Here is a 14,473-nt window from a genome sequence, read left to right on the forward strand (position 1 = left end):
CGCTTACTTTGCTATAATTACTTTAAGCTAGTTATTTCGTCTTGTTATTCAGCACCTATTTAGGTAAAATATAAAATATATTTACTATTTTGACCATTTTGGTTACCTTTAGCTAGCTACTGTACTTGTGCTTTTTCTGCTAACTTTCTGCATTTAATTCCCTCCTAGTTCAAACTCAGCTGTTACAGTAGGCTTCTTACTACCATACATTTGCATAATTAATTAAACTAGCACCACTGAAGAACAATGGGCTGTGAGCTCAGTTTCTTGATCATTAATATGCCAAGTGTCATGACCATGAGGACCATTCACAAAGAACTGAGGAATGGCTTTCAGTCATTGTGCAAAGGCACTGTTTATAAGGTTGGGGAAACCTGCAGTCAGCTGAGACTGAAAAAGTCACTGGGATGAGTGACCAAGCGTTTCTCCCACTGAAAAGGCTACATCCAGATGATTTTTGGGATTTCCTTACCTAAATGATTGCGCATGCATCAAGACATTTTACTTCAAGATGTTGCACCTCCATTTTTTCCAATACACAAAACACTATAACCAGTGGTCTAGAATTAAGCTGTGTGTTGTTGTTACACTGTAAACTAGTTTGTTTGAAATACATTGCTGAAAAGTTGTTATGCAGGACCCAATCAATTTCCCTTTTATTTAGAACTCCCCTGTAAATACAGCATTACTGTATGTCTAAAGAATATAGGGCATATATTAGTATCAGATCATTTTTTACACCCTAAGTTGGCCCCCAAAATCTAGTATTGGTCAGGCTCTACTCTTAATGGCAGCACACACACTTTGGCAACAGCTGCCTTAAGTTATGGGAGGTATATACTCGGCAGCTGGCATATGTGGTGGATGACTGGTCTCTGCGACAAAAAAATTAACATTAAAGGGTTTTTCCTGGCTCCAAATGTGCCTGTGGGAGAAGCATGATTCATCCACATTAGGTTAAGGCAAAGAATATGTTTTACCTTAGTTAACAGAGGTTTATGTAATGAGAAAAATGTGAGTAAATTTAACTGTACTAAAATTTTTTTAAAAAAAACCTGTTAAAAATGCTGGTTGAAATCATCAGTAGTGGTAATTTCCCCTCAGTGGAAGGCAAAAACCTCATGGGCAAGGAATATTCAGGAATAAACTTGTATTAGACTCACTACATGTTGTAAACGTGTTGTGCTGAAAAATCTTTTCTATGTATTGCCAATGTACTCCCTAGGTTTCAATGTGCACTTGGTTGGGAATCTCAAGCACACATCCTGTGTGAACAGCTGTTTATTTATGAAAGGCAGAAATTGACATCATAAGCTGGTGAATGTATTCGTGCCCTCTTACGGTTGCAGGATGAGTAAATGCACGGAGGAAATGTAATTTAAAAACAACTGCGTGTATTTGTTCCAGAAAGTTACTCACGGTGTGGAGAAGAGCCAGATTAGGGGGATTGGCTTTGATGCCACCTGCTCTCTAGTGGTTTTGGACCAAAGCTTCCAGCCTGTGCCCGTCAGTCAGGAAGGTAAGCGATTTATTTTATTGCATTTGATCTGATCTGAATGCTTGGTAAGCATTGGTTATGTAAGCCCCATTTTTGCTGAGCATTGATCCTTCAGGGGGAAAAAAAAATCACCCCCCCACAGTGAGGTCCAAGGTCATAGTCGGCTGCAGAGTAGAAGCCTGGAGCTGGATTTGAATCATGTTTTTGCTTATTAAGCAAGACACAAAAGCATGACCCAAATTCTTTGGCTAAATACTGAATTTGTACTCCAAGATGAAATCTATCCATGACAACAGTTTTATGTATCAGGTCTTAACAGATACAATATTATATCCAATATTAGCTCTCTGGTGTTTGTTGCCTTCTCCCTTACTGAACTGCTTTTCCCAGGTGACCCCCAAAGGAACATAGTGATGTGGATGGACCATCGTGCTACAGAGCAGGCTGATCGTATAACAAAAAATGGCCACAGGGTCCTCAGCAGGGTAGGGGGAGTCATGTCACCAGAGATGCAACCCCCTAAGCTGCTCTGGCTTAAAGAGGTGAGAGGTGAACAAGGTCACCACTGATCTCTGCATGTTTTATTATTGCTCTTTTGTACTGGCTGTTCAGCAGATACCTGGTGGGCTTTTTTTGTTTGTTTTTTATTACTGTTTTAGCCTTAGCATATTTGTCATACAGTTGTTGCTTTTATTCTCACACACTCTGTCTTTCACTCATTCAGAATCTAAAGGAGAGCTGCTGGAACAAAGCCAGTCACTTTTTTGATCTTCCAGACTTCTTGTCTTGGAAGGCATCCGGCTCTTTAACGAGGTGAGCTGTCGATGATGTTACGGAGACTTACACACTTATGTATGTCTAATAAAAAAAGGAGGTAGGTTTGAAAAGGATCACCACTAGCAGGCCTAAAAACCCTTATATTAATTCAAACATATTTGCTGGTGGGCTGCCCCATTAGAAACAGTCTAACCCTAACCCTAACCCTAGTCTTGTTTCTGTTCTCAGTTAAAAAGAAAAAAAAGAAAAGATGCAGTTGCCTAATCCTTTGTAAAATGTGTGGACAAAGTCTTTGGTTTTCACAAAATACTTGTATCTAATGTGTGCTGTTAATAAAGCATGTTTATTATCCTACAGTATTTCCAAGTGGATGCATGTTGTCCAATGTTGCACAGGTCTTTATGTACTCTGGTGTGTAAGTGGACCTACTGCCCTCCAGAAGGATGGGATGCCAGCTTCTGGACGAGCATTGGACTGGACGACCTGCTGGAAAATAACTTCTCCAAAATAGGCCAGAAAATGACATTTTATACATTCAGATAGTTTGACTGATTATTTCTTATATCTTTTACAGTTTTTGTGTCCTTTATTAAATTCTAAGAATTAAAAATTTTAAATAATTTTGTCATCCAGGCAGTGTGACGTGTCCTCCAGGAAGTCCACTGGGAGAGGGCCTTACACAGGAGGCAGCAGCAGATTTGGGTTTGGACCCAGGAACTGCAGTTGGGGCTTCTCTCATCGATGCCCATGCTGGAGGCTTAGGTATCAGATGACGAATCACACTTACTTGAAAACAAAAGTATTTTCTTGTCATGAGATTACTCAGTTTGCAGCCGCTTTCACACAGCCTGTGACTGAGGCTGTTCCATATGAAAGCTATAGTGAAAGCATGGAGGGTAATCACATAGCCAAGTCATCACACACCAGAGATGTGTAGCTGTTTTTTAATGGTGTGCTGGAGTGGTGCAGACATGCTGGAGGAGCAAAAATTGCTATATGCTGTCGCGTTGTTATGCCTATTTAAAGGTACTGAAAGGAAAATGAAGGCATAAAATGTCAGTGATGCAAAGTTGCTATTTTATTTGCACAGTTGATATTTTGATATGCTACGTGTCAGGGTCACAATAAAAAAGAAGTTCATTCCTTAAGGAGCAAAGTTTAATATAAACGTTTACTAAATAGACTTTAATATTTCATAATTTCCACTTGTGGCTGTGGCTTTTCAGTATCCTGTGTGCAAAGTTTAAACTTTAACTCCAAAACAAAGCATGTGCTAAGTTAAATCATTATTTTTGTAGGTGCATGAATACACTAGGAAACCAACTTATACATCATAATAATATGTATATGGACAAATGTATATTTGGGCTTGATGGTAGTTCTATATTAGATGCTAGTTTATCCATCCATTATATTTTGCTTATTCAAAGCCACGTCGCAGTAGCAGCAGGCTAAACAGGGTGCTCCCGACGGCTTTTCCAGTCCTTTCTAGGAGATCCCGGGGCATTCCCATGACGCGTCATATATATAATCTCTCCAGGAGCTTTTGGGTCTACGCTGGATTGTCCTCCAAATTGCATATGTCAGAAAAACCTCTTAAAGGAATCTCCAAGGAGGAGGCTTCCTAACCAGATGCTTAAACCATCTAAGCTGTTTATGTTTGGCGTGGAGGAGCATTGGCTCTATTTCAAGCTCTCTCCTGATGTCTGAGCTCCTCACCCTGTCTCTAGTGCTCGCAAATAAAAGAAATCAACACAAGTTGCCCTTGTGGTGTGGCTGGGCTCAGCCTTCGAGATAGGGGAAGCATTTTTGCACTTCTTTGTGAAATGTATGCCTATTGATCAGTGGATGACCTGCCACAAGTTAAAGCGCTAATTATCAGGATAGTGTGATCCTCACTGAAAAGTGAAAACAACCTGCTTGACCAGCCGACAACTTGTGACTGTGCTTAGTTACCAAAAAATAAATAAATAATTAAAATACCTTTTTTGGTTTTATGAGTTTGCTGGAAGAAGGAAGTGAGAAGGGAGATAATAGATGGATGATGTGATAATATTTCAACAACTATAGTTTACCACATGAGGATTAGGTGCCTAGTGTGTGTTAGATGTTCCCATCTTTAATATTATGGGAAATAAACTGAATAACAAACCCGCCTGAGATGTTAGTGAATTTCTGACCAGTGTCAGGGCAGCAGCAGACCTTCCTCAGGATCAGAAATCCTCACCATCTGGATCTGTTCTGTGAGCTGAACTCGTCGTGAACTCTTGCCTTTGACCCTCGACCGTGACCTCTGCCAATCACACATTGCTGCGTCAGTGAGAGGTTACAGCACTCTGCACCATTAGTTTCTGTTCATGTCACAGTGATGGAGACTGGCCTCCCACCTTAAACTCAAACCAGCTTGATAAACATTATTCCAGCAGTTAGCATCACTGCTAAATCCTATGAAGAGGTTGGAGCACAATTTCATTCATGTGGATTTACAGCTCTAGCAGCATCTTTGACACTTTGTGTTAGATGACAGCAAAAAAACCCAACAACTTAATTATTACAATGTATCTTTTTCCCCTGCATAAAATAAAGAGTGTTAAATAAAGCAACATTAACCTCCTTCCAGGTGTGATCGGTGCTGATGTGAAAGGTTTTCATTTGCCCTGTGAGGGTCAGCCGATCACTGCACGCATGGCGCTGATCTGTGGAACGTCAACTTGTCACATGGCGGTCAGTAGTTCACAGCTGCTGTTCACCTGATTGGTGTAAAATTACCGTGCTAGTCTACTACTGTACTGTTCCCCAGTGGCCTTTGTGATTGTGTATATGTTCCTGTGAATATCTCCTGATGACTAATAAAAACGTCTTCTGATGATTAATCGTGTACTCACCACCTTCATTTCCTAGGTGCACAATCTGTCTTAAGTAGTCTGATAAGATATCTTTCTAAAAGCCACTCTATCTGTATTACTTGTTTATACTTATGTGAGCATTGTTAAAAATTGTTTATAGACATAAATTATCCTGTCTGCACAGGCCAACTGCAGTAACTCTGAGATGAGAAGCAAATGGCACGCATATCCTGTTAGTCTGGCGGTTTCTCTTTTAATTTATAAAATATCTACCTCCAACTAAAACTAACTAAAAGATTTCCTGTGCCATCAGATCAGTGAGCAGCCTCGGTTTGTGCCAGGAGTGTGGGGGCCCTACCTATCTGCCATGGTGCCTGGACTGTGGCTCAACGAGGGAGGGCAGAGTGTGACAGGAAGGCTGGTCAGTCTACTCATATTTTCTTGATCTTTTTCATTCATATTTAAATTATTTTTCAGATCCTCTTCATGCTCAATACTAACAGAAAACATGGAGACAAAACCACTTATTTTTTCCTCACCTTTCACATTTGAACTACTGGTTTGACAAAAGGAGCTAATGCTTTGGGATGTTTATAGATTCAGCTTTGACATTATTAGTTGAAGCCAGGTGGCCACCAGTCATTTGTGATCCTTTTCAGTTTAAATGTATTGCCTCTTTCCTCCCTCAGATTGACCACATGGTGAAAGGTCACACTGCATATACCCAGCTCCAGGAACAGGTTCAGCAGAGGTCAGCTGATGCTTTTAATACTGCAGTTCCCAACAATGCTTTTGCACATCTGTGATCCTCATCAGCTGGGCTAGAATAATGTCAAGTATGCTTTAGGGAGATTAGAAGCTCAGTAATGTGCTTTCAGTGCAACTCAACTGTTCTCTGGAGGAATAGGAAGTTAAATTTTTTGATATACGGTACTTCACGTTTGCTGAAGATTGAATATAGATTCCATGCTCGCCAACCACCATGGCATTAATATACGTAATATCAGCTATCATTGTAGGTGTCCTGGCAACAGTGTTTTTAATTTTATAGGCTTCCTTTTGCTGGCGAGAATATCTACAGCTACTTGAACAACCATTTGAGTTCGATGGCCAATTCCTGCTCTGCTGTCGATCTGCTGGGGTCCAGTCTTCACGTGTGGCCGGACTTTCATGGAAACAGGTCGCCCCTGGCTGACCCAACTTTGAAGGGCATGGTAAATGCTATGACTTAAAAAGAAGGATATGTGTAGACTGACGTTGTGTTGGATGTGTGAGTATCAGATTTTAAGTTAGGGTATGCCTGCTTTGAATGTTTCTTCCTTTTTGTGCACTTGGGGTTTTCTTAATCTTTTCTTAATGTTCTCTTATGCACGTGGAAGTCTGTGTTTCAAAGATCCATGCTCTACAGAATGATTATGAATGAATTCCACAATGATTCCACATATATGTGTGAGGCTTTTAGAAGCAGCAACATATACGCAGCTCTGACTGGCTGCTTTCCTGTTTTTGCACTTTTTTCATTTGTCACACATTTAAAAGGTTTAATCAAAACAAATACATAAATTCCATTGTAAAATGAGGGCAAATGATTAAAGTCAGACGTATGGCTGTTCAATATAACGATATATATCGGATGACGATATAAAAAGGTGTCTGTGAAGGTTCTATCGTTTCATTTTACACTATCGTTTGTTTCGTGGTGTCGCAAAATAAACTGTTTACGGCAATATTTTTTCATCGTTTTGATGGTCACTGTAGTGGCTATATTAATTTCTTAAAGTTCTTTCTTTCTCTTATATTTAATATAACCACACTACGGACGGACAAGCGCCTGTTTTTATGCGTTGTGGTTAGCAGCAACGACGGTAACAGCATCGCGTGTCCGCTTGTTTATGTTCCACATAAACCTTTCACAATAAAGCTCAAGATCCTGTTGAGACTTTTCAAAATAAACTGAATCACGTGAAAGAGCAGATTATTTACAGATGAGAAGTAAAAAAGCAGTCTGAGACATGTAAAAGGAAAACTAATACATTATGGTAAATAATTGGGTATACCACCCATTTACACATTTGTCCTGACAAACCCATCCTGCCATTGGAGTGGGGCTGCCCCTCCAAAAAGATATCGTCATTACCGCTTAGTTTTGCACTCAGTCTTTCCATCGGTAAGACTCTAAAGATTTCTTTATACCACTGAGTTATTGTTGGTGGTTTTCATTGATCCAATTGAAAAGAATACATTTTCTTTCCAAAAACAATAATTTACATAGCAGTTTATATTTGTTAGCTGTTGACTCATCTTAATACAGGAAGTATTGTTAAAGAAAGCTCAGATTAAGTTATTTAGCTTTTCCTAAGAACCATAAAGAACAGTGAATTTATTTACATAATTTATTGTATGATTTTCCCCTGTTGGAGTAAGATGGGGCTACTCTTGACCAGGCTGAGCTCAAGAAGAGTCCTTTTTCCAGAAAAACCTGAAAGTCTTTTCCCGACACAGTTCTTGGAGATCAATGTTCTGTGCTGTGAGGTTTGTAATGTCAAGGAGAAGTTTCTTAGAGCTTTTCTCCAGGTCTTTAATTTTGTATTGCTTTTCCTCTTGTTGTTTTTAGAGTTCTTTGTTTTCTTCTTGAAGTTCTTTATATTTTTCTTGCAAATCTTTGTATCTTTCTTCTTGACCTTTCTTTTCCTCGTCCATGTCGTTGTTAGTTTGTTGTAGTCTGTCATGGATGGCCATGACAGAACTTTTTTCCAGTTCTTGAAGAGTAAACTAGGTCTCTTGATGTTTTTTTTTCTTGTTGTCGCTTCTCGTCTTGCATTTCACCATTTGTGAACAATACTTTGTAATAGAGTCCTTGCAGATGGTTATTTTTTGCTGATCATTGCTTGGATTTTACACTGCATTTCATTATGTGTTGCCTCCTGACTTTTTTTCTCTGTCAGTAGTTTTGTGTTTCTTTGAAGCGCTTGGTCAAACTTGACTTGGAGCCCTTTATTTTCCTTCTTCGTGTCTTGGACAGCATCTGATATTTTTCTTCCAGGTCAAAGAGCTTGTAAATGTTTCTCTGTGTTTGATTTTCCATTGTTTCTTCTGTTTCAGTAGTTGTGTGTTTTCTTTGAAGTGCTTCGTCAAACATGACCTGGAGGTCTTCATTTTTTTTCTCCATATCCTGGAGCTTCTGCTGCGTCTCTTGGTGTATTGTCTCTATGCTTTGGAGTTGGCACTGCATTTCTCTGTGGTTCTCCTCCACTTGAGTTTTCTCCTCTTGCATTTGTTTAACCTTTTTCTCCAGGTGTTGTTTTTCATTGATGCATTTCTCAAAAGCTCTTCGGAGTTTTGTTCAGTTCAGTTCATTTACGAACATCATACATGTACATTGACCATCATTACTAAATATCATTCCATTCTTTTGTTTGAAAAGGAGTAGGCAGAAGTATACACTTATTTGGCCCTACCCCCTCAAGTTTGACCTCTCCTTCGTTTAATTTTCTTCAAGTCTTAAATTAAAGAAACAACAAATGAAGCCAAAGCAAAACAAAACACAAAAAAACCCCACACACAAAAGCAAACAAACCCCACCACAGTATAGTTTCTTTCATATAAATAAAGACAGAACGTATAAATTTGCAGATTCACAAATTATGAAACAAACAAACTAAAACACCATTACCAACAACATTACCGTCCTGGGTTAACCCAGTTTTCTTCATTCTTATATTGGTTTAAAATTTGTTTTTTATATTTGATTTTAAACTGGTTTATGTTGTTACTTTGTTTTATTTCTTCTGTTAGACTGTTCCATAATTTAACTCCTGCAATTGAGATAGACGTACGTCTTAAAGTTGTTCTAGCACTTTGTATTTTTAAATTCCATTTCCCTCTTAAGTTTTACCCCCTTCTCTTTCTATGAACAATTTACAGATTTCATTTGGAAGCAATTTATTTCTTGCTCTATATATTATTTGCGCTGTTTTAAACTTCACAAAGTCTTGGAATTTTATTGCTTGCATTTTGTTAAAGAGTGCATTTGTATGGTCCCTGTACCCCACATTATTTAGTAATCTAATGGCCCTTTTCTGTATTATGGGTATTGTTTGTGTATTACTTCTGCGTTTCCCCAGACCACAATAGCTCATATATGGCAGTAGTAAAGCACAGTATAATATGTGCAGTGCTTTCTGATCCAAGATTGCTTTGTTTTCCCCAGGACGGCAATGCCCCGTGCCAGTTTCCCCTGTACATAAGCAATGTATGGTTTCCAACAGACCTTACGGTCAAATTTTATTTCATTTACTCTAAGTATACATTATCAATACATATTTCCACTTTGATACTTTTCTTGTGGTTTCCAAATAACATAAATTTGGTTTTATCTAGATTTAATTTATTTATATCAAACCACTTCTTTAATATCTTTAATTCCTGTGTGATCACCTCCAAAACCTGTGGCAACTCCACACCTGAACAAAATATATTGGTGTTATCTGCAAATATTACAATCTTGAGTATCTTCGATACTTGGCAAATATCATTTATATACATAATAAACATTTTTGTACCCAATACTGATCCTTGAGGTACTCCACAAGCAATATATCTATTAAATTAGATTTTTACTTATTTATTTGTACATATTGTTACCTATTCACTACATAGCTTTTTAAACAGTCCAAAATCACTCCCCTAAACCCGTACCTTTCCATTTTTTTTTATTAGAATTTCATGATTGACAGTATCAAACGCTTTTTTTTTTAATCTAAGAAAACTGCAAGTGCGTTCTTCTTATTATCCATACATCCTGTTATCTCTTCCATTAAATCTATTAATGCCAAAGCTGCTGATCTGTTGTTTCTGAACACTATTTGTCAGCAATTCATGTTTTTCCACAAAACTGTTCAATTCTACCATCAGGCCGGGGTCTTTCTGTGTGGAGTTTGCATGTTCTCCCCGTGTTTGCGTGGGTTTTCTCCGGGTACTCCGGCTTCCTCCCACCGTCCAAAGACATGCAGCTTGTGGGGATAGGTTAATTGGATAATCCAAATTGCCACTAGGTGTGAATGTGAGTGCGAATGGTTGTCTGTCCCTTTGTGTGGGCCCTGCGACAGACTGGCGACCTGTCCAGGGTGTACCCCGCCTCTTACCCTATGACAGCTGGGATAGGCTCCAGCGAGCCCCGCGACCCTGAAAAGGATAAGCGGAAGCGAATGGTCCCTTTCTATTCCATCAATCTTTATTTCCTCTGCCAGTTTTGGCCCTATATTTACGAAGAATTCATTAAAACCATTTACTACCTCATTCATTTTGTTAATACTTCTTGTCCCTTCTATAAAGTACCCAGGGTAATCATTATTCCTTGATTAATTTTTGATTATACCGTTTAATACGTTCCATATAACTTTTGTGTTATCTTTGTTGTGTTCTAATCTAACCAGTTTTTATCAAGTAATGTGTTAAATGTTCTTAAAAATGCTTCGTAAGCTATCAACTTCTTTTTTTTTATATACAATATTTCAATCTTGCTTTAAAAGTTCATTTCTAAGACAGTTTAATGTCTTCTCTGTTCTTATTCTTTTGTAAATAATATTGTTATAATCGCTGTTAACTTTATAATGGCAGTTATAAGATGCAAAGACTGGTAAACAGTAGAGCAGGGCAATATGGCCAAAATTATTTATCACAATATATATTTGAAAATTTGTGATAACGATATAACTGATGATGTAGTTGATGCGAGACAAAATACAACTCTACAATTTTACTAGCGCAAAAAAACACCATCCATTTATTTTCACTTAAACAAGCTGTTTTTTTATGTGCATTAAAGCTTTATAAAAATTTAACAGTGCAAATGCAAATTCCTTGCTGAAGGTTTAACCAAAAGGCATTTCCAGTAGAAATGGGCTGACATATCCTGAGCATGACCATGTATAATATCCACTAAATTTAAAAAGAGGTGCTTTGCAACATTAAACTGCAGTGTGTGTCATAATCCTGGGCCATGTTGGCCCTCTATTCTTAGTTTTCATATATTTTTGTATTTTGTTCCTTATTTAGGCCATGCTTCCTGGGTTGCCCTGTTACGTTGTTCCTTATGTGTTTTCCCCTTGTGACTCTTACCCCCTGTGTGCCCCTCTGTGTATTTGTGAGCCCTCGTCTCTCCTTGTGTTTTATTCCATGTTTTCCCCAGCCTGTTATGTCTGTGTTCTCCCCGTGCTCTCTCCTCCTGTCTGAACCTCTGTACTTCCTGTTTTACTTTGCCCGTCTCCCGTCAGTGTTGCGTTCACTCCTGCCGTGTCTTGTTATGATTATCAGTGTCACCTGTGTTCCCCGTGTGCTCCCACTTCCCTCGTTAACCCTCTGTGTATTTATGTCTGCGTCTCCCTCAGTTCTGTGTTGCGTTCTCCCTCATGCTGTGTGTGATTCTCCCTGTGTTTCTTGGTGAGCTTTATATTTAGTTTTTCCCAGTTTAGTTTTGTATTACCCGTGATCTGCCTTTCCAGCAATAAAGCTGTGCTCTCTGAGTTTATTCCCCGTGTCCCTGTGAGTGTGCGTTTGGGTCCTATTTCCTGCCTGCCACACAGCCGAATCATGACAGAGTGCCAAATAAAAAAGTCAAATACATATTTTTCGGACCATAAGGTGCACGGGACACATTAAGCGAAACAAAGCAGTCAGATAAATCCAACATTATAATTTGATCGCCCCGAAGAATGTAGACAGATTTTTACTCTCAGTGATGCTGCAGTGTTTGTTTGACTTTGGGACCTGAAGCGGAGGGAGTTTAGGACACAGATTACTCCCAGATTTATGAGCACCTTAGTCCAACAAATACGGCAATAACAACGGCCCGCTTGCATGTTCTACAAAAAAAAAGTGCTTTGTGTATCTGATGGACAAACACCAAACCAGTTCCACATCACTGAAGTTGCACCATTTTTACAAACCAATTCTGGTTCATCCGTTTCACTCAACATTCGGCCATGTGTGTATGAAAACAAAGGCACTGCGCATGCGCGTTTGACCCATATTCTATCGCGATATTTCATTTTCTTATCGTTGCCTAACATTGTACTGGTATAATATGGCCCACCCCTAGTAAACGGTCACTTATATCATTGATTAATAACCCACTTTTTATATTTTCTTCCATTATATTTGTAAATATATTATCTAATAGAGTTGCACAATGAGATGTCATTCTGGTCGGTCTTGTTATCAGGGGAAATAAACCCATGCTATACATGGAATCAATAAATTCTTCTGTACTCCTATTACGATTTGGATTCAGTAAGTCAATATTTAAGTCTCCACTAATAAACATTCCTTTCTGATTTAGATTTGTAAATAAGTCCTCCATATTATCCTTAAAGATCTCAATCCTTGATCCTGGTGTTCTGTATATACAACTGACAAGTAGGTTTTTCCTTTTTTCCATATTGTTTTCCACTGTTAAACATTCCATCACTCCATCAATAACAGTCGTCATTCTTGCCACTCTTTTGTACTCAGAACCGTAACACGACTCTGGTATGGAACAGATGTGGGTGTGTCCTCATCTCCCAGAGGAGTCCAAATCATCATCAGACAGACCTACAGACACAAAAACATTTGAAAATATAAACAACCAGACTATTAGCAGTGATTTAACTACTTTAAGACCTCTGTGAAAATCATTTACAGTATATATCACAGAATTTAAGGCCTTTATAAGCACAGAGCATACAGAGAAAAGTACTAAACTGAATCAATTTCAGCTTTTGTTTTTCATCATGTATATTTTATTAATAATTACATTTCATTATCTGTATCTTTGCCACACAGGTGTAGATACTGTAGGTAGGTGCAGTGAATGCTTAAATTGTATGGATTAGAATATACTGGACATTCAAAGCTAAGATTCAGCGCACTGTGTTACAGGCAGGGATTTGATGAATTCATCATATATACAACCTTTGATCATCGTTTATGTCCAGTTGAGAATGAATCTGTGCACTCACATATTAAATTAACTGAAATCAGTAATGTGATCTCCAGTCTTGATATAAGGAATGAGAGAACTGACAGCTGTTATTTTAATCAGCCTGTTTCAGTTGCTTTAACTAAGTATCATAAAGTAATGTGGTAACATCTGGACTGACGAGTTTACTGTCAGCATTTTAATCGCTAGTTTAAAGGCTGTAGGTTGCAGCCATTGCTCTAACACTGTATAAATGTAACAGGCCTCAGTGTTGGTTCTAACAGTCTGAGCTGCTTCAAGCTTTATTTGTGAAGAGCACCGCAGCTTACAAAACACGTAGCTAGCTCGTACAGCTGCAATGTAAAATTTTCATAAGCTAAGATGTCCTTCAAATAACAGGGCTAGCGTTAGCCATGTTAGCACGTTACCTTCACAGGTGGTCAGACTGTATAAACAGGCACTCAGTCAGAGGTTGGGCTCTCCGTTTCGCTGCAGGGTCCCTTCATTCTTCACATATCCGTGTCGAGCCGAGTGTAAATCCCGAGGCTGAACGGCGTTGTATATTTAGTCCTGAACGGCACAAGCACACACGCTTCTTAGCAAGGCGAAGCTATGAGCTAGAAAAATCCAGGCAGAGCCTGTGTCCATCCAACCAATCAGAGAGCTCCTTGCATCCCACGGTTTGGCTAATTTGCATTGCAGCAGGATTTTTAAAATGAAGTTGCTAATCTAAATGTTCATCCCTGAGCGAACAGGAAAGGGAAATGGATTTTGAAATGAGGAGTGGAATCGCCATTTTACAAAGCATTTTGAAAATCAGTTTATTAAATTGGAATATCTATATGAGTTGTTACATGAAAACTGTCAGACATTTGAGTTGGTTGTACAACTTGGAAAAATACCATCATATTTAGCACTGCTTTGCGTTCTGATTTATCAGTTATATTTATCTCTTTGAGGACTAGAACTTTTGCCTGCTCTGGTGTTCCATTTAATTTAATGAATACCTTACAATCTGATGACCAAGTTGACTGTATTTTCTTAATATTCTTGGTGGTGCCCGGCGTGGCCTGGCAGCTAGCCTCGCTGGCTGGAGGTCTGGTGAATGCCCAACTCTAAAGTTTCTCTCCTCTTTGAAAGTTCTTCAAATTCAACACACTGAGGAGTGTTGGGGTCATCGCTCTCTGTTGACTGGTGTTAATGTTTGATATAAGATTCAAGTGATGCAGCCAAGTTCCCGACAAGGTCAACATTCCATGTGCAAATTAGGTTGTCACATGACATTTTTGAGGAAGGGATTATTTTTCTATTTTGTTTGTTTCAATCTCTGATATCTTTGTTAAAGATTTATTATCATTGCAATCCCATAAATATAACTGAAACAATTTAAAA

The 14,473-nt window shown here is 38.6% G+C and overlaps 1 protein-coding gene across 2 annotated transcripts in view; it reads left to right on the top strand.

The window, feature by feature from the left end:
• fggy (FGGY carbohydrate kinase domain containing) overlaps window positions 1-14,473 on the top strand; it is a 22,156-nt gene that overhangs the window by 1,211 nt on the left and 6,472 nt on the right. For both annotated transcript variants that reach the window (XM_005741932.1, XM_005741933.1), the window contains exons 3-11: window positions 1,408-1,519; window positions 1,889-2,040; window positions 2,223-2,311; window positions 2,671-2,786; window positions 2,909-3,037; window positions 4,896-4,999; window positions 5,435-5,542; window positions 5,811-5,872; window positions 6,173-6,335. In XM_005741932.1, coding sequence (XP_005741989.1) covers window positions 1,408-1,519; window positions 1,889-2,040; window positions 2,223-2,311; window positions 2,671-2,786; window positions 2,909-3,037; window positions 4,896-4,999; window positions 5,435-5,542; window positions 5,811-5,872; window positions 6,173-6,335 — 1,035 coding nt within the window. The remainder of the gene's footprint in view (window positions 1-1,407; window positions 1,520-1,888; window positions 2,041-2,222; window positions 2,312-2,670; window positions 2,787-2,908; window positions 3,038-4,895; window positions 5,000-5,434; window positions 5,543-5,810; window positions 5,873-6,172; window positions 6,336-14,473) is intronic.

Source organism: Pundamilia nyererei, unplaced genomic scaffold (assembly GCF_000239375.1).
Source record: "Pundamilia nyererei isolate P.nyererei 1_Seehausen unplaced genomic scaffold, PunNye1.0 scaffold00115, whole genome shotgun sequence".
In the NCBI taxonomy this organism is placed as follows: Eukaryota; Metazoa; Chordata; class Actinopteri; order Cichliformes; family Cichlidae; genus Pundamilia; species Pundamilia nyererei.